This window comes from Heterocephalus glaber, unplaced genomic scaffold, assembly GCF_053883595.1.
Source record: "Heterocephalus glaber isolate CG9 unplaced genomic scaffold, H.glaber_assembly_v1.0 deba00001067, whole genome shotgun sequence".
Taxonomy (NCBI): Eukaryota; Metazoa; Chordata; class Mammalia; order Rodentia; family Bathyergidae; genus Heterocephalus; species Heterocephalus glaber.
Window position 1 is genome coordinate 1,438,572 of NW_028258187.1, and position 25,796 is coordinate 1,464,367.

The 25,796-nt window shown below is 43.3% G+C and overlaps 2 protein-coding genes across 5 annotated transcripts in view; one reads left to right on the forward strand and one right to left on the reverse strand.

The window, feature by feature from the left end:
* Window positions 1-565: 565 nt before the first annotated feature.
* Window positions 566-21,211, reverse strand: Brox (BRO1 domain and CAAX motif containing). Of its 3 annotated transcripts, none has more exons than XM_004867422.4 (13): window positions 21,072-21,211; window positions 18,015-18,131; window positions 15,122-15,228; window positions 14,686-14,782; window positions 11,678-11,773; window positions 10,113-10,185; window positions 8,614-8,719; window positions 7,816-7,905; window positions 6,357-6,442; window positions 5,396-5,477; window positions 4,930-5,080; window positions 4,029-4,188; window positions 566-3,104 (listed from the first exon to the last, which is right to left on the reverse strand). In XM_004867422.4, the coding sequence occupies exons 2-13, from the start codon at window positions 18,113-18,115 to the stop codon at window positions 3,018-3,020; spliced, it is 1,236 nt and encodes a 411-aa protein (XP_004867479.1). In that variant the 5' UTR covers window positions 18,116-18,131; window positions 21,072-21,211; the 3' UTR covers window positions 566-3,017. The 3 variants fall into 3 exon arrangements, with proteins under 3 accessions (XP_004867479.1, XP_004867478.1, XP_021102083.1); XM_004867421.4 differs by lacking the exon at window positions 21,072-21,211 and adding an exon at window positions 20,641-20,776; XM_021246424.2 differs by lacking the exon at window positions 18,015-18,131 and having other exon boundaries at window positions 21,072-21,179.
* A 141-nt stretch (window positions 21,212-21,352) lies between these two features.
* Aida (axin interactor, dorsalization associated) overlaps window positions 21,353-25,796 on the forward strand; it is a 35,658-nt gene continuing 31,214 nt past the window's right edge. The window contains exon 1 of one of the 2 annotated variants that reach the window (XM_004867417.3): window positions 21,353-21,881. In XM_004867417.3, the coding sequence (XP_004867474.1) occupies window positions 21,772-21,881 (110 nt within the window). In that variant the 5' untranslated portion in view covers window positions 21,353-21,771. The remainder of the gene's footprint in view (window positions 21,882-25,796) is intronic. The other variant, XM_021246425.2, reaches the window with a different exon arrangement.

A 25,796-nucleotide genomic window follows, 5' to 3' on the forward strand; every position in this document is an offset into this window, starting at 1 on the left:
TCCCCATTGTCTAAAGGTCTGGACACCTCTGCGGGTAGGAAGCCAGGCCTCGGACCTCCCAAGGGGACACCCACAGTGAGGGATGCCTGTGTGTGCCACAGGAGAGGGGCAATGAGAAACAGGAATTAGCAAGCCACATCTGCCCATGAGAAATGCCAGTGTCCCCTGGCACCATGACGGCAGATGCCACAGAAAGCTGCCTTCAGACACATGATCATGGCAACCCAATGTGGTTGCTGCGTGGCGTGTGTGAGATCAGAACAGGGTTTCTAAAGAACTGCACCCAAACTCTGGAGCAGAAGTGTCTTCAGGCTCCTTTCTGCGTGTGTGGCACTGGGAAGGGCACCTCCAGTGTGCAGAGCACACACGCCACGTCACACTGCGTGTCACAGCACACGCACAGCCTTCAACCCCTCTGAGAGTAAGAGCTCACAGTCACCTGTACATCCAGCAGAAGCCAAGCAGGCCAGGGAGTGCACAGCACTGGCTGCACCCGGAAGTCATTGACGTGAATGCACCACCACGCTTCGTAACTACAGACATCTTTTTCAGAAACAGACCTCAGTGAGAGGGTAAGGAAGGCTGCTTTTATTTTCATAAATAAAAAGACAGCAGAAGTAGTATGAGAGCATCACCACCTGCACGTACAAGTGCAGCATTAGCACAAACAGTTACAGCTCCCTGGCCTGCCTTCCCGTAACTTCCCCAAATTCTCAACACCACTTCAAAAAGCGTTACACACAATGGTGTATCTTGGTCATAATGCGTTACCTTTGCCGAGTTGAGACACTCCTACTATTTACTATCTGCTCGTGTCAAAGTTGCCACTGCTGATTTAAGTGCAGTATTTACTGCACTTTATGGCGCTAAGCATATTGTTTCCATTTCATATATGATGGTACAGTTCACAACCTCAATGTGGCAATTTAGTTACTAAGTTAACAAACATTAGTACCTAAGGTAAACAGGTCCTACAGGTGGTGACAAGTACGGCTTCAAATTCTGTAACTCAACAGCATATGGCAGCAGGTGATTCTGTAGCAATCGCCACACAAAATACAGTGACATTTAACATTTTCTCTATCAGCAGAATAAAACTATTATCCCAAGTTGAGGTTTCAAATATTAAATATTATAAGCATTAATTAGCATTTCCATGTATTTTTTTGAAAACCCTGATTCTATCCAGTGTCTTGAGGAAAGTAACAACTTGCTACGACTGAAGTCATCTAATTGAACATCATCCTGACTCAAGCAGGCATTGTTCTGCTTTGGATCACACACATTGCCCAGGGCTCCTGGATCAGAGGCTGGGTCCTTGGTTTCTGTGCCTGGCCAGGGTAACAGTGCCAAGCACTGCGGAGAAGCAGGGGAGGTATCACTGGGGGAGTGGCCTAGAGAGGCTTTCTAGCCCTGGTCCATCCTCTTTCTGGTTCTGGCCCTGAGTGAGCAGCTGTCTTCCTCTATCTCTCCACCATGATGTCCCTACCTTGTACCCAGCAACCATGGACTGAAACCTCTGAAACTGTGAGCCAAAGTAAACCTTTTCTCCTTAAGGTGTGTGTGCCAGGTAATTTGTCCCAGTGACAAAAAGCTAGTACAGACATCAATCTATTCATTCTTCATAAGATAATATACATTCCTCTTTCAACACTTTTTGCAGATTTTATACCTTTCTCGTAGGGATGCTGTATGGATTCCATGGTTTATCTATGTACAGGCTCAGCGTGGCACTGGGCATACAGAAAGCTCTCAAAATACACTACTACTATTATTTCTATTAAGTGGACCAATTGTCATTTATAATAAAAAAAATTACCTAGTGCCCAGGAGAGTCATCAATAGGAAGTAATCTACAGATCTGTTAGTTTTGTTGCACTTACACATCCACTGCTTCTCCAGTGTATACATTGAACTGTTTCATATATTACAATCCATTTTTAGTGTCATACTGTATGTATGTTCTGTAGTTTTTGCTGTGGCCTTTGGCCTAAAGCAATACAGTTCCAGTAGAAATATTAGAAAATCATGTAAAAACAATATATACTGAAATCAGGGAACAAAGCCATTTTACTAATACTTTTTTAGGAAAGAAGCAGTTACCAGTGTAATTCAGGACAACCTATCTCATTTAAATTTCTTTATATCATGCAATGTTTCATTTCTTCAAAAAACATTTCCCATTCTTACTATCTTCCCTTACATAGAAACACTAGGCGCTGTTACAAAGTTTTAACCTCTAAGTAAAAAAAGCATTAGAAAAAGGATTTGTAAAAATTATTGTAGGGTCATTAAGACTGAATGAAGCACAGGGATACAAAGTAAGTGTAGGTTCATAAAGGTTTCAACATAGGAACACTGATTTTCTTGCTTTAACTTTTTTTTTTGGTACTGGGGATCGAACTTGGGACCTTGCACTTTTGAGGCAGGTGCCAGAACCACTGAGCTAAATCCCCGGCCCTTAGAAACACTGATTTTCAAGTAAATTATAGATCCTAATACATGTAAGAGATCTGGTATGAAGGTTTTCTGATCATTGTAAGTGACTGCTTTTCCCACAAGATGAACACGTCAGAGCAAAAGCTATTCTACAATGCACACAGCAGTGAGGGGTAAACCTGCTCTCTTCAAAACTGGTTTGTGTCATTCTTCTGTTATCAAATAAGAGGAAGGAAAATAAATGTTTCTGTGTAGAAAAACCTGCCTGAAAACACATCAGTCAGGACTATAATACATTAACCTGAAATGATCCAGAATTCAGAAAGGATCCAACCCTCAAATATGTGTTTTTGAGGCATAATAAACCTTTCACACTGTCATGATTAGGAGGGAGAGGCTGGGAGCAAAGCAAGAAGCATCTCCACTACATTGAAAATCAAGAACAAGTACCAGAAGGCAGCTTTTCTCTGAATGTATGATTATTCTACTGACTTCAGAGCGGTCTCTTTAAGGAGTAGGAACTGAAGCTCTATGGTTTCTCTTGTCTACTCAGAGAAAATTGAAGTGCACACAGTGTTTCAGGAGAGGCAGCACCCAGTGTCCGTTTGGGGCTTGATGTCTGGTTCTTTCACAGGTTTCACTTCTTCTTCTGGCTTGGGTTTGGCCTAGAGAGAAAGAAAAATATGTGAGCATATGTTATGATTCATACAACACACATGTGACCTCTTCCACTTCAGACTTTGAAAAGATGCCGTATTGAGCGACAAAACTCTGAGACTGACCAAGCTATTCCAGAAACTACACATCAATTCATTTCAAGACACAGCCAACAGGCAACATTCTGAATGAAACCTAGGCTGGTGGGCAGAAGTTGAGCTCACGTCTCCTACATTCCTTATGAACAGGGAGAAATTGAGCAGTGAGTCTATGCACTGGACTCCTCAAGTCTGGAAATGACTTACGGCGATAACAAGCTGTCTCTTAGGGCTTTGTTTCAAAGGCTGAACAGGACATAAAGATGACTACTTTAAGGAACAATGGCTTTAGTATGGGAAGGAAATTATATAAAAATACAATTTCAAGGGTGGGTTTATGGCTGCAAAATAATTCCTTTTCCTTCTGTTACAGGTCCCTGGTCTTTTGGTAGTTAAATTTCAAAATTTCCATATAAACTACTACTGAGCTCAATACCAAGACATACTTAGATTTAGTAAATAAAATACTTTGTCTTGGATGATTCAGAGAATGCTGAACTAGAGCAAATCTTCAAATACCTGCAACAATGCCAAATCAAAAAGAGAGAAGGGCCACAGCAATACAAACACGATGATCTTTCCCAACTGCTTTGCAAGGAGGCACTGACACGTTATACAAAGGCAAGATCATGTGTTGGGAACAACGTCCTGTGAAGAACCGAAGAGCCCGAAGGTCCAGAGGCTTCCTCTCAGAGTGATCTGCCTCAGTCATATGCACACTGCAATCAGCTGGCTTAACACTCAGACGCACTTTGTATCCAAACTGAAAAAGCTATCAAATGCTAACTCTGGATTCTCTTTTCAAATTTGAAAATAGAAGAACCCAGCTCATACCCTCTCGTCCTTGGGTCTCTTGGTGAGGTCAAATGATGCCAGCGTTTCTGGTGTCCACTGAGCGCTTGCAGGAGCAAATTCGAAAGGCACAGGCTCTACCAGCCCGTAATTGGCTTTGAGTTCCAGCTGCGGGGCTTCTGTTGGAATTTTTTGAAAGTAACTGCAAAAAGCAATTTAAATAGTGGTTCACTCATTCATTCAGTGACTATGTGAGTTCCTAACAGGTTCAAAGCCCGATTTAATGATGAGTAAGATTTCTCTGCTTCCTGCAGCTCACAGAGAAGCAGCTGAAAATGTCAATGCAGCATGCACTGTCCCTGAAGCTGCTTAGGACACAAACTGCCAGGAGAAGACAAACAGCTGGGGTCAGCGACGAAAGGAGAGCTGGGTACACTTGAGGCAGGGAAAGGTTCAGTATGGCCAGACGCAGAGCACCAGTGGAAGAATGAGAGGCAAAGGGAGGGGCAGGACTGATTCTACCACCCCCAGAGCTGCTGACCTGTGGCTTAAACACTGACTCAAGAATGGAAAACTGCCGGAAAGGACCAGGACAGACTGTGAGACAATTCATCTTCTGCTATACAGGGAGCTAACACTAGAGTGAGGTGAACATGCAAAGGAATAGGTAAGGCGCATAGAAATGTATTCAACAGAAAGAATGACAGGGGACAAAGAGAAAACGAGGACATCATGCAGCATGCTGGTGAACTGAGCTATGCGCTATTAATTCACGTTCAAATCTTGCAGTCTATTTTTTACACATCATCAACAGATACAGGATAAAAATGAGGCTGCACCCACTCGAGCTTTATCCCTAAGAGACTGGGACATTGGTGAGAGGCTAGCTTTTTAGTACTATGAACAGACAAAAACAGCACACAAGATGCGAAGCTGTGCTCACATAAACCCGTTCTCCCTCTGACACTTGTCCAGTGTGCTTTTCACCAGGTTTCCCAGCTTCTTGAAGAACAGGTGTCCCGAAGGTGTGGCCGTAGGCCCAGGCCCCTTGGTCTCTCCATACTCTTTGCAGAGTGCTTCTGCCTTGGCATACACTACGTGGGAAAGACAGTCATTTGATAACAGTTATGCGGTGCTTATTTATAGTGAAAAAGCTTCAAGTCCGGGGGCCAGGCTTCTGCTGCTTCTGCAGAGTGTGACAGCAACACCCATGCTGCACCTGCAAGTGGGAAGCGGGCCTCTGCTACAGGTTCTGGGTTAGAAACACTGCTTTCCATCCTCCAATGGCCTCACTGATTCCCACTCCCCCCGAGGAGCTCAGCCGATATCTCTTCAGCTGCCTATTTATTGTTTTGGGATAAAACCTTTGTTTTTTACAGAAGAGTTAAAATTCAGACAGGAACACTCACGTTTTTCTGCTTCCTGGAGGGACCTGATTGCTTCACCACATTTATCGGCAGCCAGCAGGGTCTGACCGTGGTAACAGTACGCCTGGTGAAAGAGACCCTCCTTACTCCCCTAGACTGACGCACGTGTCAGACACACACGCCTTTACGCTCGTCTGAGGTACCAGCACAACCCCTTACATCTCTTTACTTGGGCAAGCTTTTCCCCATCTCTGTTCCTATAAATGGTGGAATCAGTCAAGATTTGAGCCAAAATAGCCTTTTATCTGCATCCTGAGAAGTTACTTGTGGAAATCTGCTTTTAAAATCAAGACAGAGCAGTTAAAGGAGCAAAGTACTGTGTACTAACACAGAACACGTGTTTTGATGTTAAGGACCAGAGAGGCTTTAAGAGAAAGGTGCACCAGCCTGAAGGCTTCTTCTTTAACTGTCCACATCACTGCAGAGACCACACATGGCCTCCAACAGCTCTCTTCGCTGCACTCAGACCAACTCGGACCTGAAACGGCTTTGATCGTCCCGCTAATGATACTAAGCAATCAAACAGCTACATTTGGTGGGCAGACTACACTGGTAAGGGACTTCCGAAATAATCAGTGTCGCTCTCAGTGCACAGGTGACACGACTGAGAGTTCTCACTGGCTGTGCGGAAGGACCCAGCCTGAAAGCAGTCTTCAAGTCAAAGCACAACTCTGACCCTGTATCCCAGGGCTCGAGTCCATGTCTCTCCCAACTTGCTTCAGTTCCCCACTGGCAGTCAGCATTTCCTGAGAACTGTCCGTTACGTGTACAATGCTAAAGAACTTGAGTCTGGGGAGATGAGCCCCAGTAACCTGTTTTCTGGGTTTTTTTGGTACCAGGGATTGAACTCAGGACCTTGTACTTGCAAGGCAGACACGGTGCCACTAAGCTAAATCCCTGGCCCTCCCAATAATCTGTTGTTTTTAGGGTTATTCATACTCACGTAAGCTGTGTAGAAACACATTTTCAAGTGAAGATATCTTCTCCATTTAGCAGAATATGCAGGCTCCAAACTGGATAAAGTATGATCTAAAGTTACATTTTAAAAAGCAAAATATAATTTCACCCTGATTCACTAGGAGACTTTTAGTTTATCTGTTCTGTTTTTAAAAGCAGAATGCCATTCAAGTCTAAAACTGAAGCATTTATGCAAAAAAACCCCGTATAACAACAGTTAAATATCACAGCACCTCTCTGATTTGATGGTTAATGAACTTTAAGTTACTGAAATGCTAATGTGACCAAGAACGTCAAAGTAAGTACTGTTTGTTGCAACATCCTGAGTTTACATAGCCCAGCAGCAGGAGGAGTGGCCTCGTCCTGGCAGGGACACGGCGGACGTGCTCATCTCCTCCACTGTCTCATGGAATCTTGTGTCAAACACACTCCCACAGCCCTCCACACTCACACCCACACTGCTGAGGTCCACTTCACTATCTTCATCACCGCCCTCATCAGTGCCAGGTCAGCGCAGGTCCCTCCCTGTGGAGCAAGCCTGTCACAGGGCAGCCACAGGTCTTCTTAGAGCAGATCCAAGCGAGGCAGACTCACTTGGCGCCTTGTGGGAGGTCCCAGCTATCTAGAGTCAGGGCAGACGTCTCGGATGGGCTTACGAGCCACTCTGGACCCCACACACATCCCAGCATCGTCTCCTTCCTTCCAGCCTGGTCTCAGCGATGAGCAGCTGTCCGCAGCCCCCAGAAAGTGCTCAGCCCCTGCTCATTTCTGTACGCGGTACAGATGTTCTACTCTCATGGGCTGCAGGTTCCCGGGAAATGCCACCTTCCTCTAGAAAGCCTTCCCTAGCAGCCCTGACTGTTCAGGTTCTTACTTTAATGCTACAAGAATATCATGTATCACGTGACAGCATACTGAGGTTACAGGTTTGCCTCTGTCCCGAGGCTTCGAATCTATTTAACTTGGCTCTACTCAGCAGCTAAAATAGTAACTATTTCCTAAACGGAAATACACGCATGTTTCTTAAACAGGTGAACACAAAGAATAATATCACCAGAGGGGCAGTGTCCTCCCCGCCCTCACCTGCTGCAGTGACAGGTTGGGCACCTGAATGCTCCAGTTTGGTTTCTGGTCTAAATAAGAACGCTGCAGCAATGCTAAGATTGTTATGAAGACCAAAACCAATGTCGAAAGTAAGCTGTACAGCTACTAGTTATGACTGGTTACAAAGTACAGCCCTGTCCTTTCTAGTTATGTAGCCTATTAACAATGAGCAGCTCTATTTCTTTAAAACAAGATCAATATAATAATGAAGACATTCCAGTTTTGCAGATACTGGAAAAATCTGAGAAATCTTTCATTTTCATCCCCTGTTCAGCCCAGAGGCAACAAATCTGAAAATCTAAAGACTAAAAGTGCAATAAAAGAATCATGTAGAAGCTTACCGGCTTTTTGGTAGAAATTGGCCGTTTCATAGGCCAGCGCGGCAATCAGCCCCGGAGCATGTTTTAGTTCAATTGCTCTGGCAATTGTCACTGTAAGGAAAATACAAGAGAAGAGATCTGGAAGTAAATCACACTCGTTCGAAGTAAGTTCAATGAGAACACCAAAAGACAGCCTGACAACCTTCTGGGTTTTCATGCAGTCCAAGTTTAACACAAAAAGTTATGGAAAATTCAAACACAAATGAAAACACTGAGATTGGTGGTTTTGATACCATTTCTTTCAATCAATCACCAGCCAATTTCTTAGCTAATCTCAGAGAATTACTACAAATAGCATGATACAGTAAGAACGGTAATTTCAGAGGACCAGAGTTTGATTAAAGAAAGAAAAACCAAAGCCTATGAAATTCAGTGTTATCACACGAGTCTCACTGTCTGGAATGGTATGGAACCAAAACTATTTATTCACGTATTTTATTGTTTTGAGATGGATGGGGTCTTGCTGTGTTGCCCAGGCTGGCCTTGAACTTGTGACCATCTTGCTTCAGCCTCCCAAGTAGCTGGGATTAGAGGTATAGACTACCACACCTGATTTTTTCCAAACTCTACAAGAGCCATTAACCTATAAGGCCTTTTCCTTTATGAAACCAGATGTTAAAGGGAAAGTTACTCCTCCTACAAATTTCTTAAAACCTGAAACAGGATTATAGCTATATGGCTATTTCTGATATAAAGGAAAGAAAAGTTAAAAGCCAATACAGATTTTCTTTAAAAACAATCTTACAGAATTCAGGGTACCTTCTTGAGCTTCTGCCTGACACTGGCTAATATATGCTTCTATGAGCCGGGGCTCCAGATCCCGTCCCTTCTCTGCAGGCGTGATAAGCTTTGGGATGTGACTTTCCTGAGGAAAAGAAGACATAACGCAGAGACGCCGAGTTTGATTTTTAACCCAGGTATCAGAGATGAGGAAAATGGAGGTTTTGAGACAGTCAGTTTGAAGACTTACCAGAAATTAAGGAGCTGAACAAAAAGGAGTAATAGTAAGCTCACAGAGAATATAAGCTTCTATATATAATAACACTCAACTTCATAAGAAATTCAAAAACAAATTTGGATTACAATATGTAGATTGCTTAGATATGCAAAGCATAATTTCAACTTAGAGAATGTTTTAACTAGTAACCAAAATTCCTTTTTGCTTGACAGCCTGACCTGTTCATTCACATTAATAGAGGGAGAGAAAACACTACAACTCCATACCCAGTTCTTCACAGCCTCTGATTACTGTAAAAGCATCTTACGCTATTAAAAAACCCAACACTGGGCTCCAGGAGGCTTTCAGTAAATACCAGTTTAATTAAAATGAGGGGAGGGAATTCCGGCTGGAAAATAACATTCTCTTTCTCTAACTCCAACACATCTCCAGGTAGCTCAGTATCATTAGAATGCAACGACTGCTTCTCTGGTGTTTGCACTGAGATGTCCAGGACACAATCGAAGTTCAGCTAAGGTGGAATTGGGCCTGCGCTTGGGAGCTGCTCCAGAGAGCAATGAGAGAATGAGAAAAACTAATTTCTCTGGTTCATTTTCCCATCTTTTCAGAAGAGACAAAAATAAGCATGGCATCACAACCTGAATTTCCTAATTGTGATAGAGACTGGGAATGTCCACACTACATGGAGACACAACTAATCAGAAATTGGCTGCCCTCGTGAATAAGGTAGTTCACACTGGAAACAGATGTGATCAGCTGGCCCTGTATTGTCTGAGGGTTCCACGCCTGCAGACTGACTGCTTTGTATAAAAAACATTGGAATAAAACATGGCATCTGCTGGGGATATAGCTCAGCAGCGCTGCACCTGCCTGGCAAGTGCAAAGTCCTGAGTTTGATCCCCGGTACCAGAAAAAACAAAAAACCAAAAAGCCCAAACAAAAAAACATGGCGTCTGTGCTGAATATGTCATTACTCCTAGTCATTCCTCCCTTAACAATATGGTACAACAATTTACACAGCATTTACTTTGCATTACTTATTATAGAGGATTTTAAAAGTATAAGGGAGACTGTGTATGGGTCACGCGCAAATATTACACCATTTTATAAAAGGGACTTGAGCATCCAGAGTTCTGGTTCCCTAGGAAAAGGGGCAGTCTGTCTAGGAGCACATGCTCCACAGGGTCTGGAGGGACTGGACTCTACAGATGAAATCATTTTCTCTCCCTTACCAAAAAAAAAAAAAAAAAAAAATTCAAGAACTAAAGCATTAGAAATACATAAAAAAATGTTTCTTTACCTTCAAATGTTTAAAAATTCCAGCCGCAATTTTTAGGCTTCGGTGGACCTCCTTTGCTTCATCTTCTGTTATGCTTGAAGACAGCAAGTACATTAGAGGATAGAACTGGTGTTGGCTACTAAAATCAACAACTAATATATAATTATTAAACCAAACTAAGTTATTTCTGCTTATCACCACTAGTTTTCTTCCTCTAAAGACATCTGATTTTGACACTTAAGAAATGCACATGAAAAATATGTTATGGTTGATATCTAAATGGCCCCCGAAGCCTCATGCACTCATACATGGGGATTTGGGGAGTGACTGGGTCATGGGTGTGATACTGGATTAGTCCACTGATGGGTTTAACACAGTTCTGGGTGTGAGTGATGGATTTACTGAAGAGGGAAGACCCATTAACCAACTTGTAGCCTAGATGAAATAAAAAGGGAAAGAAGGAAGTCTTGGTGCTTCCTGCCTACCCTGCCATGGACTGTTTCTCCTCTGTGATGGCCCTCTGCCGTGCCACCCTGCCTTGGAAGCAGCTAACTATGGACTGAAATCTCTACAAACTGTGAGCCAAAATAAACCTTTCCTCCTTTAACTTGTGGGTATTAGGTATTTCGTCTTAGCAATGAGAAAGTAACTAAGACAACGAAGAGAAGATAGAACTGATAAAAAAAAAACCAGAGACCCTGCCTACAGGTAAACTCTGGGCAAAGTCTTTTTTTTCCTCCCAGACTCTTCTGTCATAAACAAGCACAAACATTAAACACTCAATATATGCACAATGGTAGATACATTTCATTATTCTGCTTATTTTAATCACTATGGTACAGAAACAGTTTTACATCAGCACACAAAATTTAGTTTCATTTCTAAGTTGCTGCACATTACTCCTATGTATGGATGAATCATAACTGACTGCCAGTTTCCAAGTGTTGTACCACATTAGCTATATAAAAGTTATAAATCAATCATTTTACTTTGCAGTTCTTTAGTCCTTCAAGACATCTTTTCATATATTTACGAGCCTTTTCTTTTTCTTTGAATTACCTGTTTATGTTCTTTGCTTATTTTCCTTTTTGATTTGTAATAGCATACATTATAAAAATAATTTATCATATGCATTGCAATATTTTTGACCAATTCTGAACTTTGTTTTTAAACTTTGTTGATAATAAATATATATATATTGATAATACTTTTATGCAGTCATTTATTCAATCTTTTACTTTATTGTCTTCATGGTTTGGGGTCTTATTCAGAAAGACCTTCCACATGATAAGATTATTAAAAAACTTCCCATTTAATGCTAGGCTTCATAATTCTAATACAGTACTTAAAATATAAGGCAATTGTAGGGCCGGGGATTTAGCCCAGTGGTTCTGTCGCCTGCCTCGCAAGCGCAAGGACCCAAGTTCAATCCCCGGTACCCCCCAAAAAAAAAAAAAAAAATAAGGCAAGCTTTCACTTACCCTAAGTAGCACTTTTTAATCAATGGCCAAGAATTTTTAAAAATGAAACTCAATATATTTGAAAGATAACATATATATCCATGCAAATTTTTCTTTTTAACTTACTTTTCTTTTCCAGCCAGTCTTGAAGCATATTTGGTATACCACAAAGCTACATTAAATCCCATGGAAATTAATTCAAAAACAGCATCCTGCTGGGCACTGAAGTTAAAAATACATTCAGTTAAGTTCTACAAATTATTATGACATTGCTACATGAAGCATACTAGATATTCAGTTCACAATTACAAACTATAAGCTAACTTATATGTGTGTGTCTACAAAGAGAAAAAAAGGAAGAAAAGAAAGTAGTTCTTGAGTTCTTATGTTTAATATAGATGAAGAGATAAAGACATACAGTAATTAAAAATGAATGCTTAGGGGCCAGGGATTTAGCTCAGTGGTTTCACTGCCTGCTGCACAAGCGCAAGGACCTGAGTTTGATCCCTGGTACCAAAAAAAAAAAAAGAATGGTTAAATATACTGGTCCAGTATGTACTTCACACTTATAACTTATAAACTGAGAATAGTGGCTCCCAAAGTTAACTATACATGAATAGATTTAAAAATATGAATTTCTAGGGCTTAACTTCAGAGAGTCAGAAAGTCTGGGACAGGGTCCAGAATCAGTATTTGTATTCTGAAATGGGTGGTACTTACACAATGTAGTAAGAAAATGGAATTCAGAGGAAAGGTGGCTTTTTAGGCTAGAATCATTAAGAAGTCTTACTGGTACTTATAAAATCTAAACTATGCCCTGAAGGATGATGACTAGAAGGGAAGCAGAAAGACACGCTAGGTGAGGAAATGATGATGTCAAAGCACAAGAAAGCTATTTCAATAGGACTGATCCCACCTGCTTGACTGAAGCAGACAGTGTGTAAAAAGCAATCAAGGCAAAGAAGTACAAAAACCCTAAAAGAAACGTAACTGAAGAAGGGTTCTGAACGCCAACCCACTCAGTATTCTACAAAGAAAAAGGTCTTGAAAGCAAGCATTTTTACCCCGTTTCCTTCATATTTTATCACTAATTAGGGGATAAAGACAGCGAGAACATATTAAACAAATAAAATACTAACACCAATGTATTTACTGTCATTCCAAGAGCCTGAATATTCCTACACATTATTTCAAATGATGAAATAGGAAGGCAGAAGTAATAGAGTTACTTTACACATGAAATACTAAGATACAGAAAAGTTACGCAAAGGAAAGGAAAAACTAAAATTTTAACTGTATGTTGTATTTTTTATATATTGTGAAAGATATGAGCCATGTCAACATTTTAGATTAGAAAAAAATCTGTGGTCTTGGATGTAGCTCAGTGCTAGAGCACTGCTGGACATGCGTAAGGCCTTGGGTTCAATTGCCATCACCACAAAGAGTGAGAAAACTTACTGCAATTAAAAATAATTTATAAACTCCTGTTTACTCCTTACAATGGTTTTACCTTCTTAGAAATGAAAGATGGCTTACTCTTTTCACCATGAAGAACTTTTTTTTTTTCTGTACCGGGGATCGAACTCCTTGTGAGGCAGGCGGCAGAACAACTGACCTAAATCCCCGGCCCCACCATGAAGAACTTTTGAGTGAGTGATGCCCGATGATCCAGCAGGCACATCTAACTTATAACTTTATCTTTAAATAACGAGACAGTTTTGCTAATGTATGTGAAGACTCATGAACAGCTCTCTCCTTTTTCATTAATTTCAACCTATCTTGTTCCAAAATACCCCACTTCTGTAGCACAACACCTTGGTGGTACTCGGAGCACACTCAGCTGAGGAAACCCTTTTCGGAACTGATATATTCACAGTTGCTTCTACTGAGTAAGTGGAAATCACGTCTTATGCGGGCTGAATTTTCAGTGTTACTTAAGGTATTCACCATGTAATCCCTCCCTGTATCATAAAGTGCTGAAACAATGATAAACAGCAGCTTGCTGTAACATGGAATAAAAATTTGGCACAAGGGAAGAGTGCCAAATTTATGTAATGCAAAACATTTTAGAATCTGTTAAAGTTTGTAAAGCAATAATAATAAAGGTTTGCTTCTTTAAATTTTAAAAATTCCTTAATTTTGGATGAAAAAGGGATCACAAAGAAAAACAGAAAATAAAGTATTAGAAAACCTCAGTACCCCAGAACACTAATATTTGGAAAGGACCTACCTTCCCCGTTTCCTACCCAGTTTATGAATTCTACACACAATATTCCCAAACAAGGAATGAAACATCTGATGACTATCTCTTTATATGCCTGCATTCTTATTCACTTAATGTAAGTTTTCTTGTTTTGTTCCTAAGTTCCCTGACCCCAAAACCTACTGGAGCAGCAAACGTCCACTCAGTAGAAAACGAGGGTGTGCATCTAGGTAGGTGAGACTTCACAGCCTGCATGCACCACCCCGTTCCCATGCAATCTCCAGTCCCTTCCTTTCTGTTTTATAAAACAGTAATTCTAAAGCAAATCAAGATATATAGGCCCCTTGACAATCCAATGGTGTTTTCAAAGAAGTGGCCAAATAAAGTCAGCCCCACAATGATCTAATTCCTATTGTAATGAGATCTACTACAAATAGTTTCAAATAGTGGTAGTTACAAATAGTGGTAGATGAAAAACTCTGAAGGGACGTTTTTTAAGAAGAGCAGAAAAAGTGAAGAGAAACAGGAGAAAACAAATGCTGAGAATCAAAAAAGAGTATGCAGTTGAGAAAAAAAATAGACTGACCAAACACATCTGAACTAGCCATCGGGGAAAAAAAAAAAAGTTGGGAAAAACCACAATTCTGCTTGGCTTAAAGCTAGGCAAAGACTGAAAGTCAGTTTGGGTTCCACATTCCCTAAACCTTCTTCAGGTGTTATTAAAAATTAAGTCTCAGCTGTTCAATTCTGTTAATATTTGTACTGATTATCTCAAGAATAGATTGGTCTGGGAGAAATGTTTTCACTTAAAATGCCTTTAATTAATTTCCTGGTGAGAAAAAAATGCTGATCAGACCTCCATTTATCGCCTTCAAATACAGAGGCTGAGTCAACGACTTGCTTTGATTCAGAACCTACATGAGCTGTTTACCTTGGAACCTGTCCATGTAATGTATCAGTCCACTTGAAATTCTGAATATATCGTAACTTGCTTTCCTGTGTAGACTCATCTGGTGAATTTATGAAACCTATAAGAAGGCACACGACATTTTAGTTTTAGAAGAAATATCACGTTCTATTTTAAAAATTGTCAGATAATTACTTTTCCAGGTGTCTGAATGAAACTTCTGGCCCTTCTCTCCCCAACTACCTACATCTTCACTGTCTCCTGAGATTACATCATATGAAATACATATACATTTAATTTCCAAAATGTTAGAACACACACTACCATTACAATCTCAGTTTTGAAACTCATGCCTATCAAAGCCTGCAACACTAAACTATCCAAATTTATGAAGTCTAAGAATTAATGTGAACTTCTTCAAAATTTTTTTTTAACGCAGAAGTAAATATAAATGACCAACCTTGCAGAAGTGAAAAGTATGAATCTACTGCATTCTTCATCATTTCTGGGTCACAGCTCAGATCAGTGAACAGTTCAAGGAGGCGTGCCCTGGATGATCTCAGGTCACTTACATGAAACAGGGCAGGTAAAGTGATGGAGGCTGTGTTACATATTCCATGTAAAAGCAGCTTAAAGGTTTCAATACAAAAGCTTTGAAATACACCACTTAATACCCACTCCACTTCCTTGAAGCTATTACCGAGTACACAGGGATAAATCTAGAGATAATGAAGTTACTAATAACAATTGTTTAAAAAGGCATACTACACTAAAATCAACCCAGTCCAATTAAGGGGCAAATCGTGGAAACAACTATGTAATAAAAATATGTAGCAGGTTTCAATTAAAAAAATCAAACAGGGTTGGGGATTTAGCTCAGGGGTGCCGCCGCCTGCCTCGCAAGCACAAGGTCCTGAGTTCCCATCCCTGATACAAAAAAAAAAAAAATCGAACAGATGCATGCATTTCAGATTGAGGGGAGGAATTAAAAAATGAGCAACTTCAACCAGTTCATGATAAAAGGTTTTGGAAATAATGGAAATTGAATATATTTGTGTCTACTTTTAGTATCTCCTTAAAGGGAATCTATTTTAAAAGTGAAATTGCATTCCACCACTCAGAGCACATGGAGAACGTATAAAAACGCATGGCCGTTAGTTTTAGAACTGTTTTCGTGTCTCCACTCCTTTATTTCTCTGCAGCAAAAATACTGCAGAGCTGCCTTTTCCTCTTTGAAATTCTTTTTTCCCATAATACTATGTTTCCCAGGTGCTTCTCCCATCTCTACAGATTCTTTCTGTACTTTTAACTATGTCTCCTTATCCTAAAAAACTTTGGTCTTTGGCGCTCTGGTTTTCCCTTCTGAGATCTCATCTTCCACTACTTCCATTTCAAGATCTAAACTGTCAGCTCTAACTTGTTCTGTTCACTTCCCTTCCATATATTGTACAGAAGGCAATTAACTAGCTTATTGAAGGTTCCAGAAATCACAAAGGCTGCAGGTACTTGAAATGTGTGCAAATGACTACAGAAAGACTAACTCTAACTGTGAGGCACCCAGAGAGTAGGGGGTGCAGACCCAGAATTTAGGAGGTGCTAGGATAAAGCACAGACCCAAAATGTTTGAGTGCAAGAACATCAGCTTTCAAATGTCTTCCTCTGATTGGGAAGGGTTGTAAGGTAGCTGTCATGTTTACAGGAGGGGATGGACTTCACCCTGAATGGTCTCAATGCAGTGCCTTCACATTAGCACTGACTCTAAGGAGTCTTACCTCAAGAAAGTACTTATCAATTATACATCGGTGACCAAGAATGAGCAGGCTTCTGATCATGTCATAGTGTGAGGTATTTATCTAGAAGCTGAAAGGGTGACTCCCGAACTAAGAAGAAGTTGGAATTTCTTTAAATCCTTCAGGCCTATTTTAGGCTCAAGTACTGTGTGCCAGAAATTTCCATGTTAGGTGCTCAGTCGTCACCGAGAGCCCGAATTGTGTAAAGCTAAACTCATCTTAAAAGTACAGAACTTGAGGAAAATAAACCTTAGAAATACATGCTTTAGGCTGCACCTGACACCTCAGAAATCAGGTCCAAAGTCGAGAGCCTTACCTACTGCTACAGATAAACTGCTACTTGGCAACCAGCATCAGGGAGGGTACATTAGGGGTCAGCAAGCTATAACCTGCAGCTTGTTTTCCTATGGCCCACAACTTATTTGTGTTCCACTCTCAAACTAAGAATGGTTTCTACAGGGCCGGGGATTTAGCTCAGGGGTGCCACTGCCTGCCTTGCAAGTGCAAGGTCCCGAGTTTGAGCCCCGGTACCGAAAAAAAGTCTACTGAGATTTTAAGAATGGTTTCTACATTTATAAAGGTTGCAGAATAAGAAAGCCCACAAATATGTGGCCCACAAAACCTAAAACATTTACTATTTAGTGGCTTTTAAAATAAAGTTTACTGCCCACTGGTCTAGAGATTTGTGACTCCTCTGATTCTCCCTTACTGGCCCTAACAATGTCTTCATTGCCCAGGTTACAGCTCCTTGAGGCCGCACCCTGTTCGGTCTCCACAGCCATCAGACCGTCAGGTCAGCTGGCTCCTGGGAAGTATCTCTTGCCTCTCTTGTTTGCTGCAGCCAAATAACTCTTCCCTTTCTCCCCAGTTGATGGTTCTTCAGACAGAGGGGACTTTCTTCCTCCCACCCAACCTGGATCAGGGACCTTCCCGAACACTTTCTGTATAGAGCCACAGAATAAACATTTCAGCCTCAGGCTCCGTGGGTCACAAGGTCTTGTCAGGACTACTCAGTTCTGCTGCTCAGGAGGCAGCCACAGCAGGGTCTGAACAGATATGGGTCCGGCTGGGCTCCAACAAAACTTTATCTTTAAAAACAAACAGGCTGAACCTGTGGGGCAGTTTGCCAACTCCTGAACTAAGCCATAAAATTTAAACCCAGCTCCCGTCCTTTCTCCTGTGTGACCTCTGTGATGGCCATTCCAAGTCACAGGGACCTCTCCCAGCTCTGAACTCAATGAATTTACTAGCCAGCCAATTAATAATGTCCATATCCTACTTTATGGGGTCTCCTTCACTACAGTAAAACAAGCTTAACTCTATCGCTCTCACTGCTTTGGTCTCCCGGGACTCTTACACTAGTCTTAAATTAATGACGAAGGCCTAGATGACAACCAAAGTTTAAATAATCTATGATTTCACGCTTCACTGTCATTTACAATCTAATAAGAAGGGAAAGTTAGGGATGATGTGTTACATATTCCTGTATTGCCCATGTAAAAAAATACCTGTATCTAAGAGTGACAACAAATCTCATGCTTGTTGACTCTGACTAAAACTTACTTGCAAATTTTTGAAGCAGGAGGGCCAGTGGCCACACCATAGTAGTTAAAAGAGACAGGAGCTGTAGCTTTTAGTGGGTTCCTATGAAACCAATGGGTCATTTTCTCCAGATGTCTTCTGTACACAAAAATATATATAAAATTTTTAAAAAATTCATAAACAATGAATACAGTATAAAAATAACTATTTTTAAATCAAGAGTTTACTAGAAAACATGAGACAGGGCCCCCTGGGGGACAGTGGTAGGACAGAACAGTGGGAAGGCGAGATAAACCCTGAGAGCAACTGACCTATCACCCTTCACAGCATGGCATTTTTCAAGGGACCGACCACAAGATCCTGACAAACCACAAAAGTAAAATGTTTGCATGAAATAAGAAACTGTTACCAAAAAAAAAAGAAAGAAAGAAAAAGAGCCTAATTAAGCCCTCTAGCTTCCCTTTTTAGTCAGCTTACGAAGGTTACACATAAGGCATATATTATGAGGTTCCCACCAGCTTTGCTGTAGATAAGGCCATGACATTTGGAATGTGGTGACAGTTGCTGGGTTATTTCCCAGGGACCTGAGCCTGCTTTTGCTGAGAACACTGACTCTTCAAGGGCTACAGATGTTTGATGGGTGACTAAATGGGATAAAGGACTGGCATCTGTCTTCATACTGTGTCTGCCCCTCTGCTGTCTCAACCCTGAGGCCAAACTGTACTCACCTCCGCACATGGACAAATTCATCATTTGAAAATGTTTTGCCCAAGACTATGATACATGGTCAATCTGCCTACTGCTGTGCGTTCCTTCTATCCTAACTTGTAATTTTCAGGAGCTCTAAGCCCTTCAGCCCTCTCCTAAGGCCAGGATGGTTACGCAGGACGAGGATGCCTGTCAAGTGCTCAGCAGTTCCCAAGCACAAGCTGATGGGCTGTTAGTCCGCCAAGTACAAGACCAAGATGTCTTGTGCGGGATAAAGGCATCAGATATACAAAAATTCAACCATCTCTAGAATGAACTGAGTGTTATGACCTGGTGCTCCAAGTCTGTCACAAAAGGAAACATCTTTAGGAATCAATATGATCGGGCTTTGGTCCACACCAGCAAATCCACAAAACCCTGCTGCTGTCTGTTCTGTGAGCAGCAGCTTGGTCACTCAACCAGTCGCTGCTCACTGTCCTCAGCCAAAGGCCCATTTGGGCTGGACCCCCCCCTTCCTCCCCCAATAAAGCCGGCCGATGGTGCAGGTGTGCACTTGCAATACTCAGCCCAATCTCCTTTCTACTATCCCACTGTCCAGCAGCATACATGTATTTTACATGTAAGCTATTATATATAAAACATATACAATATACTAATAAAATAGTTTACATCCACAAATCAATGTGCTTTTAACTGATGATCTATTTATGATAGTCCATATTTAGATCAGTGATAAAAAAAAATTGCATTTAGAAAGTTGCTCAAAGTAACTTCAATGTCAAAATACACTACAGAAATTTATTTTAGCCAGGGATGTAGCTCAGTGGTGCCACCGCCTGCCTCGAAAGCACAAGGTCCAGAGCTCGATCTCCGGTACCCCCCCCAAAAAAGAAATGTATTTTAACACTGCTGTAGCAACATTTACTGTATGTGCACAAAATTCAGCTGAGGGTGAGGCAGTCTTGTGGGAAAGTTCTAGCTCACTGTGTGAGGAAGGGACCTGGGATGCTGATGCAGTTCTGAGCGCGGAGACTCCAGTTGACAGCTGCGGTGAGAGAGACCCAGGGCTAGAAGTTTGAAATTACCGTAAGACACTGCAATGGTGACCTTCATTTACACTGCTAAAACTACCTGAAATAAACAGGCTTTCAGTTAAGTATATTCCCCACACTGTGGACACCAATGGATTGGTTCTAGCACGTGTTCTACAATAAAGGTATTTTCCATAAAACAGCAGGAAAAATCAAGCCTGTAACAAAAAAGTACATTTGATTAATAACTTCTACCTTTAACAGTGAAGACATTCGAAAAACTAAGTGAAATGCTAAATTAAAAAAAAGATGGAAAAAAGGCGGTGTCTCCCGCCCACGCTGCCTACCCAGTCGGTAGTGCATGTCATGATAGGAAGGTCAAGGAGGCTTAAACACCGCAGTCAGATTCCCGGAAGTCAGAGAGGATTCTGACAAGGTTTCTAAACAGGAAGCCGTTGCACAAGGTCGTCAATAGACTTATTAGAAATAAACGTAGGCTGCAGTGTGGGCTGCACAATGGTGCTCACCTCCTGCTACTCACTCATTCATGACAACACTGCTTTTGACAAGCAACACATATTTGATGACCAGAGAAGCACTGTGTCCTCTGTGAAAACCTGGGGATGTTCATCTACGACTCAAAGGTTTTACAAGATCTTTCAGAAGATACCATCGGAACACCTTCCGGATAAACCCGCTTTTCGGGAAAGCCTGAGCCAAGCAGCATCGCCGGGCTCTGTGACAGCGGCGCCGCAGTCTCTGCTCCATTTCGTGGAGCAAGTTTTCCGACCCTCTGTCCTTCGGCGTCGCCTCTTGGCCTGGCCCGCGGAAGGTGGGCCGTCCCCGTGCAGGAGCGAGGGTCCCCAAGGCCACCTGCACGCCCACCACGAGGCCAGCCCGGGACCTACCTGAGGCCGCCGCGAGCCCAGCGCCCACTTCCTGTTTACAAGGTACCCCCCGCGGAGACGCCGGGCGGCGACTGCGCACGCGCCGACTCCGGGACAGGCATTGCAGGGGAAGGCCGATGCCACCGACCCGGTAGGGGTGGGCAAACGACGGCCGAACGCAGCCCTATTCAGCTTGGGTTATCGGGAACTATGGTAGCCAATGCAGACGCGAAGCAAGGGGACTCGGCGAGTCTGTCAATATTATTGATTTGTGGCACCAATGTGGAATTTCTGTCTTTCGTCTATTACAGGGCATCAGAAGCCGGCTTTTTAGTGCAGCATCCAAGAGTCTATGGAGACTAGAGTAAAAAGGAGGGGGGACTACAGCTTGGGACCAGGGGATCAAAGGGGAGGGAGAGCACTGGTAAAGGCCCCTCCTCTGACACACTTACCGGGGCCCCCAGAGTCAGCGCGGCACTCCTTCTGAGGGAAGAAGGACAATATTGAGGTCCACAAGGGAGAAAAAGAGGGAGTCGAACAGCCGAGAGTACTCAACTAGAGCGACCGGAAGCCAGTGCCGCGGCGGAAATCACGTGACGGGCGCCATGACAGTTACCGAGGCAACGGGAAGCTAGGTGCGCGCTGGGGAGGGTCACGTGGTTGGCTCCATGACAGCTAGCGAGGCGGTAGGGCGCCAGATTGGCGCCGGGTGCGGTCACGTGACTGTCGCCATGACAGCTGTCGAGGCGGCAGTGAGCGCTCTAAGGTCGCCGTCCCTCGGGACGCTCTGTTCGGCGGTCCTTTCTCGCATCCGCTCTCAGGCCCTCCCACCTGAGCTTCGGTGGCGTCCCTAGAGAGGCAGGGCAGAGACGCCGGCCCGCCGCGCCGAGGGGGGCCGCGCAGTAGCATGGCGGCGGGGCGGCTCGGGGCGGCCTCGCCCTAGACGGGGCGGGGCCTGGGGGCGGCCGCTCCGGAGCCTCAAAGTTTGGCTGTGGCGGCAAATGGGCTTGGGCGGCTCCTCTGCGGGCGGCGGCGGCGCCCGCGGCGTTTGCTCCTGGCCCCATTAATGTCGGGGCCCGGCCCGGGGAGGATGGCGCCCTAGAGCCTGACCTCGCTGGGGCTGGGGCAGCAGGGCCGGGGCGGGCACCGGCCATGTCGGAGGGGACCCGCAGTCTGCTGCAGCGCTGGGGCGCCAGCTTTAGGAGAGGCGCCGACTTCGACTCTTGGGGCCAGCTGGTGGAGGCGATAGACGAGTATCAGATGTGAGTGACAGTCCGGCCTCCCTCCGTCGCGTGTCCTCGGGGTGGGGTCCCGGTCTCCGAGCCGGACTGGGGACGCCGGGTGGCAGGGGAAGGACGGGGAAGGTCCATTCAACAGGTGGCCCTTCTTCTGATCCTGCCTTGAGTCTGACGGTGCCCTGCTCCGCAGTGTTTTCTTTCCTCCCCTCCGCCTCTCCCAGGTTGCCACCGCTCGATCTTTTAGAATCTCTGCGGAATACTTGCGTGTTCCCCACCCACGTCCCACTCTAGTGGTTTCTCCCTCCGGGTTAGGAGAGGAGGGAACTGGAAGCAGTTCAGGGGAGGGGGCTTCCCAGGAGGCTACGAGGGCCAGGGATGCTTGGCCTGTCCGAAGAAGGTACCCTCTCGCTCCTTCTCCACCCCTTTCTGGTGAGCGTGTTTTCACAATTCCTTCTCGATTTCGTTTCGGTTTCTGGGACTGTTATTTGCTAGGCTGGGTCCCACCCACCCCCTCGCTTGGTTGCTCTGGGTGGAGTCCGCGCAGGATGTGAACCGAGGAGAGCAAAATGTGAATTAATAGACCAGGCGCAGGAGCCGCCACTCCCTCCTGGGGGTTCCTTCTCCTTTTCCTGTGTACAATGTGTAGCCGCAGGGTACGTGTGAGTACCAGTTTCCTTTATCAACCTAAGTCTGATTTTCTCTGGTTTCCCTTTAAAAACTTTAGGGTTGCTTTTTAAATTAAAAGACAAAATTGATGTATATACAAAAGCCTTGCCCAGTTTCTTGCTCAAATTGCTGGACACAAGAACTGCCTAGGAAAATGCTATTGTTTGCAAACTGTTGCCATTAATTACTTCTGGGTTTAAAGCAAGATATTGTTTGAGGTTTCTCTCTGAGTTTGAAACCATGTGTGGGTATAATCTGCCTCCTACCTCGTGACATCTGGAAAGAATACAGAATTGGCACTTGGAAAATCAAAACTCCTATTTCCAGGGCCGGGGATTTAGCTCAGTGATTCCGCTTCCTGCCTTGCAAGTGCAAGGTCCTAAGTTCGATCCCCGGTACCAAAAAAAAAAAAAAATCAAAACTCGTATTTCCTCCCACAGTAGTGATTTGTTTTTATCTGAGCATTAATTTAGATGTGTAGATGTTCTTTGCCCCATTGTACTGACCTTGATTTGCCTGTATTTTCAAAAAGTTTGAAAACAACTGTGCTCCGGGTCATGTCTCTGTGCCTAACAACTACTACCATTTATTTTGCACTTTCACATGATTTCACTTGACAATATAATTATTCTCATTTTACAAAATGATGACACTGAAGCCCACGTTAAATATAATACTCAGGGTCACAAAATGATACCACTGAAATCTTGGATTTATTTTCCCTCCAAATCCTGTCTGCTGCTCTAGTACATAAGGGCTTAAGATGTATTATTTGATAAAGTGTCAGTAGAGTAATTCTGTAAATGAATTGACAAATTTCAAGATTCCATCACTACAAGAGAACATACCCTCCATACTGTAGTCAGTTAGGCAGCACCCCTGTATCCTCACTGGGTATGTTAATGAAGACCTGAAACACAGCCTGAAATACAGAGCCACCCCTCACTGTGCTCCTGTGGGACCCAGCAGGTGTTGGCACTGGGCAGCAGACCTCCCAATGGAAAGTGAAGAATACCAGGGCTAATTGAAATTACCAAGAAAAATCAAGTATGCAAGCTGTTTAGTTGGAATTTCTGGAAACATCTGAATGAGAGTGATAGGCACACGTGTGAGTCCATTGTTAGGTCTCAGTACTAACCTTTGAATTTCATGATTCACAGTAGTTCTCCAGTTATAAAAATGAAGCATTAAATTTCAATAGAAATACATAACGATTGGCTTAACTTTTGTAAACCTACAGGCTACACATAAAATGAGGTTGAGTTTAAAATTTTCTAATATACTGGGGAATGAAGGTGAATTTCCATATGTATTTGAAAGAGCTGTTTGGAGGAAAGGCCGCAGCTAAGACCAGCTGGAGGTCACTGTCAATGCCGGCAGTTACTGACAACGGTTTGTTAGGGACTTTGTGTGGAGGGTGAAGGAGGAGGACTTCACAGGATGGAGATTTCCGACTGTGGGCTGTGTCTTTATGCTCGGAACATCTCAGAGCCGTGCTGTCAGAATGTAAGAGTACTGTGACTTGCACAGTTTTATCACTGAGCAAGGGAGAACAGGAACAGAAGAATAAACCTGATTTCTGCCCTCCAAGCACTGGAGTTTAATGGAACATTTCAAACTTAACAGCTATTGCAGTTCCTGAAGTCTGAAAAGTAAATGTTCCATACTCCTTGCTTTTTCCCGAAGCATTGCTTCTGCTTTGGGGCTTTGTATTTTTTCTGGAACATTCTTCCCCCCATTATCTATCAGCTTGGGTCATTTGGTTGCCTCCTTTGGGTCTGTGTTCAAATATCTTTTTTCTTTTCTTTTTTTTTGCGAACTCAGGACCTTGTGCTTGCTAGGCAGGTGCGGCACCACCGAGCTATATCCCCGGCCTAAATATCATTTTTTCAACCAAGACCCTCTGGCCACCCTGTTTGAAATTGCCAAGCCTCCTGTCAGTCCCAACTTCCTGTAGCTCGGTCTGGCACAACCCCTCCATCATTTGTTTACTATGCAATCTGACAGTCTGAAACTGTGTGGCTGTCTCTCTCCCTCTCCCCGGCTGGAATGTAAGCTCCTTGAGGGCAGAGTGGGGAGTGGTGTCTGTTCTGTTCTTTGCTGTCCACTCTGCTGACCAGAGTAGCGCTGTGCTGTCAAAACACGCTTTTTATTTAGAATTATGTAGTTACCGTATTCACTGATTGGATGAATTCAGGGGGGTTCAGTAGAAGTATTAAGGAACTGATGCCAGGGCCGGGGATTTAACTCAGTGATTTCACCGCCTGCTGCACAAGCACAAGGACCTGAGTTCGATTCCCAGTACCAAAAAAAAAAAAAGAAAAGGAACTGATGCCAAAATGCTATTGGAACACTTAAAGAGAATATGTCAAATTAAAATTGTTACCCAAAATACACACGAACTGGTTAAAAAGTATCTCCATTCAGCAGGGTGCCTTTTGTGGCTCCCTGGGCGAATGCCACTCCTCACCTGTGGTAGACTGCAGTGGGAGCTGTTGTTCCGAGTCAGGCATTTTGCAGAATCAATCCTGACGTATTTCTCGAGCACACAGGTGCTCCAGAAATACGTATTAAAGGCAAGGGTGACTGAAGATGGGTCAGCGCTGCTTTCAGACATCTTTGCAGTGCTTTATAGCTGTGCTGCCTTCAGTGTGGCCCGTGGCTCAGAGCTGGTTTCTAAGATAAAGGCCTCCAGAACCAACAGTTTGAGACTTTGCAGCTACTTGGCATCGCGACATTTGTAGTTATAATTTAAAACTGTATTTGTATTATCCTGGAACTGACTGGCAGGAAAACGGGCCCTTCACTGTGGAGTTTGAGAAGTGCTGACTCCTGTGTCTGGAAGGTGGCTGACTTGGTGATGTGCTCACAGTGTGTTGGATCCCTTAGGGATGGCCCCTTTGCCTGTAGGGATCCGTAGGGTAAGAGGGAGGGGTCTCCGGAGAAAAATATTTGACAGGTTTCTCACCTGTTGTTTGCTTATCTGATATCCAGATCAGGTAAATTTCCCTTCAGTGGACAGAATTGGGTCTCACTTTGTCTTGAAATGGTACAAGCTTTGGTGGACTTAGGAACATTAATTTTTTTGCCTAGGTGAAACGTTTTTTAAACAATTCTCTCAAGGTATAATTTTTATATAACAACATTCATCCATTTTGCATGTATAATTTAATGATTTTTTACTTAATTTACCTAGTTGCAGAAGCATCACCACAATCAAATTTCAGAACATTTCCTTCAACTCCAGAAGACGGCTAGGCCCATTTGTGATCA

Bases quoted from the DNA above. Each gene is read 5' to 3' on its own strand.
- Brox (XM_004867422.4), bottom strand. From the start codon at position 18,115: ATGACCCATTGGTTTCATAGGAACCCACTAAAAGCTACAGCTCCTGTC. The intron at 14,783-15,121 runs GTTGGTCATTTA...GCCTTCTTATAG, and splicing joins ATACTTTTCACTTCTGCAAG to GTTTCATAAATTCACCAGAT. The intron at 8,720-10,112 runs GTAAAGAAACAT...TCTTTTCCTCAG, and splicing joins GAATTTTTAAACATTTGAAG to GAAAGTCACATCCCAAAGCT.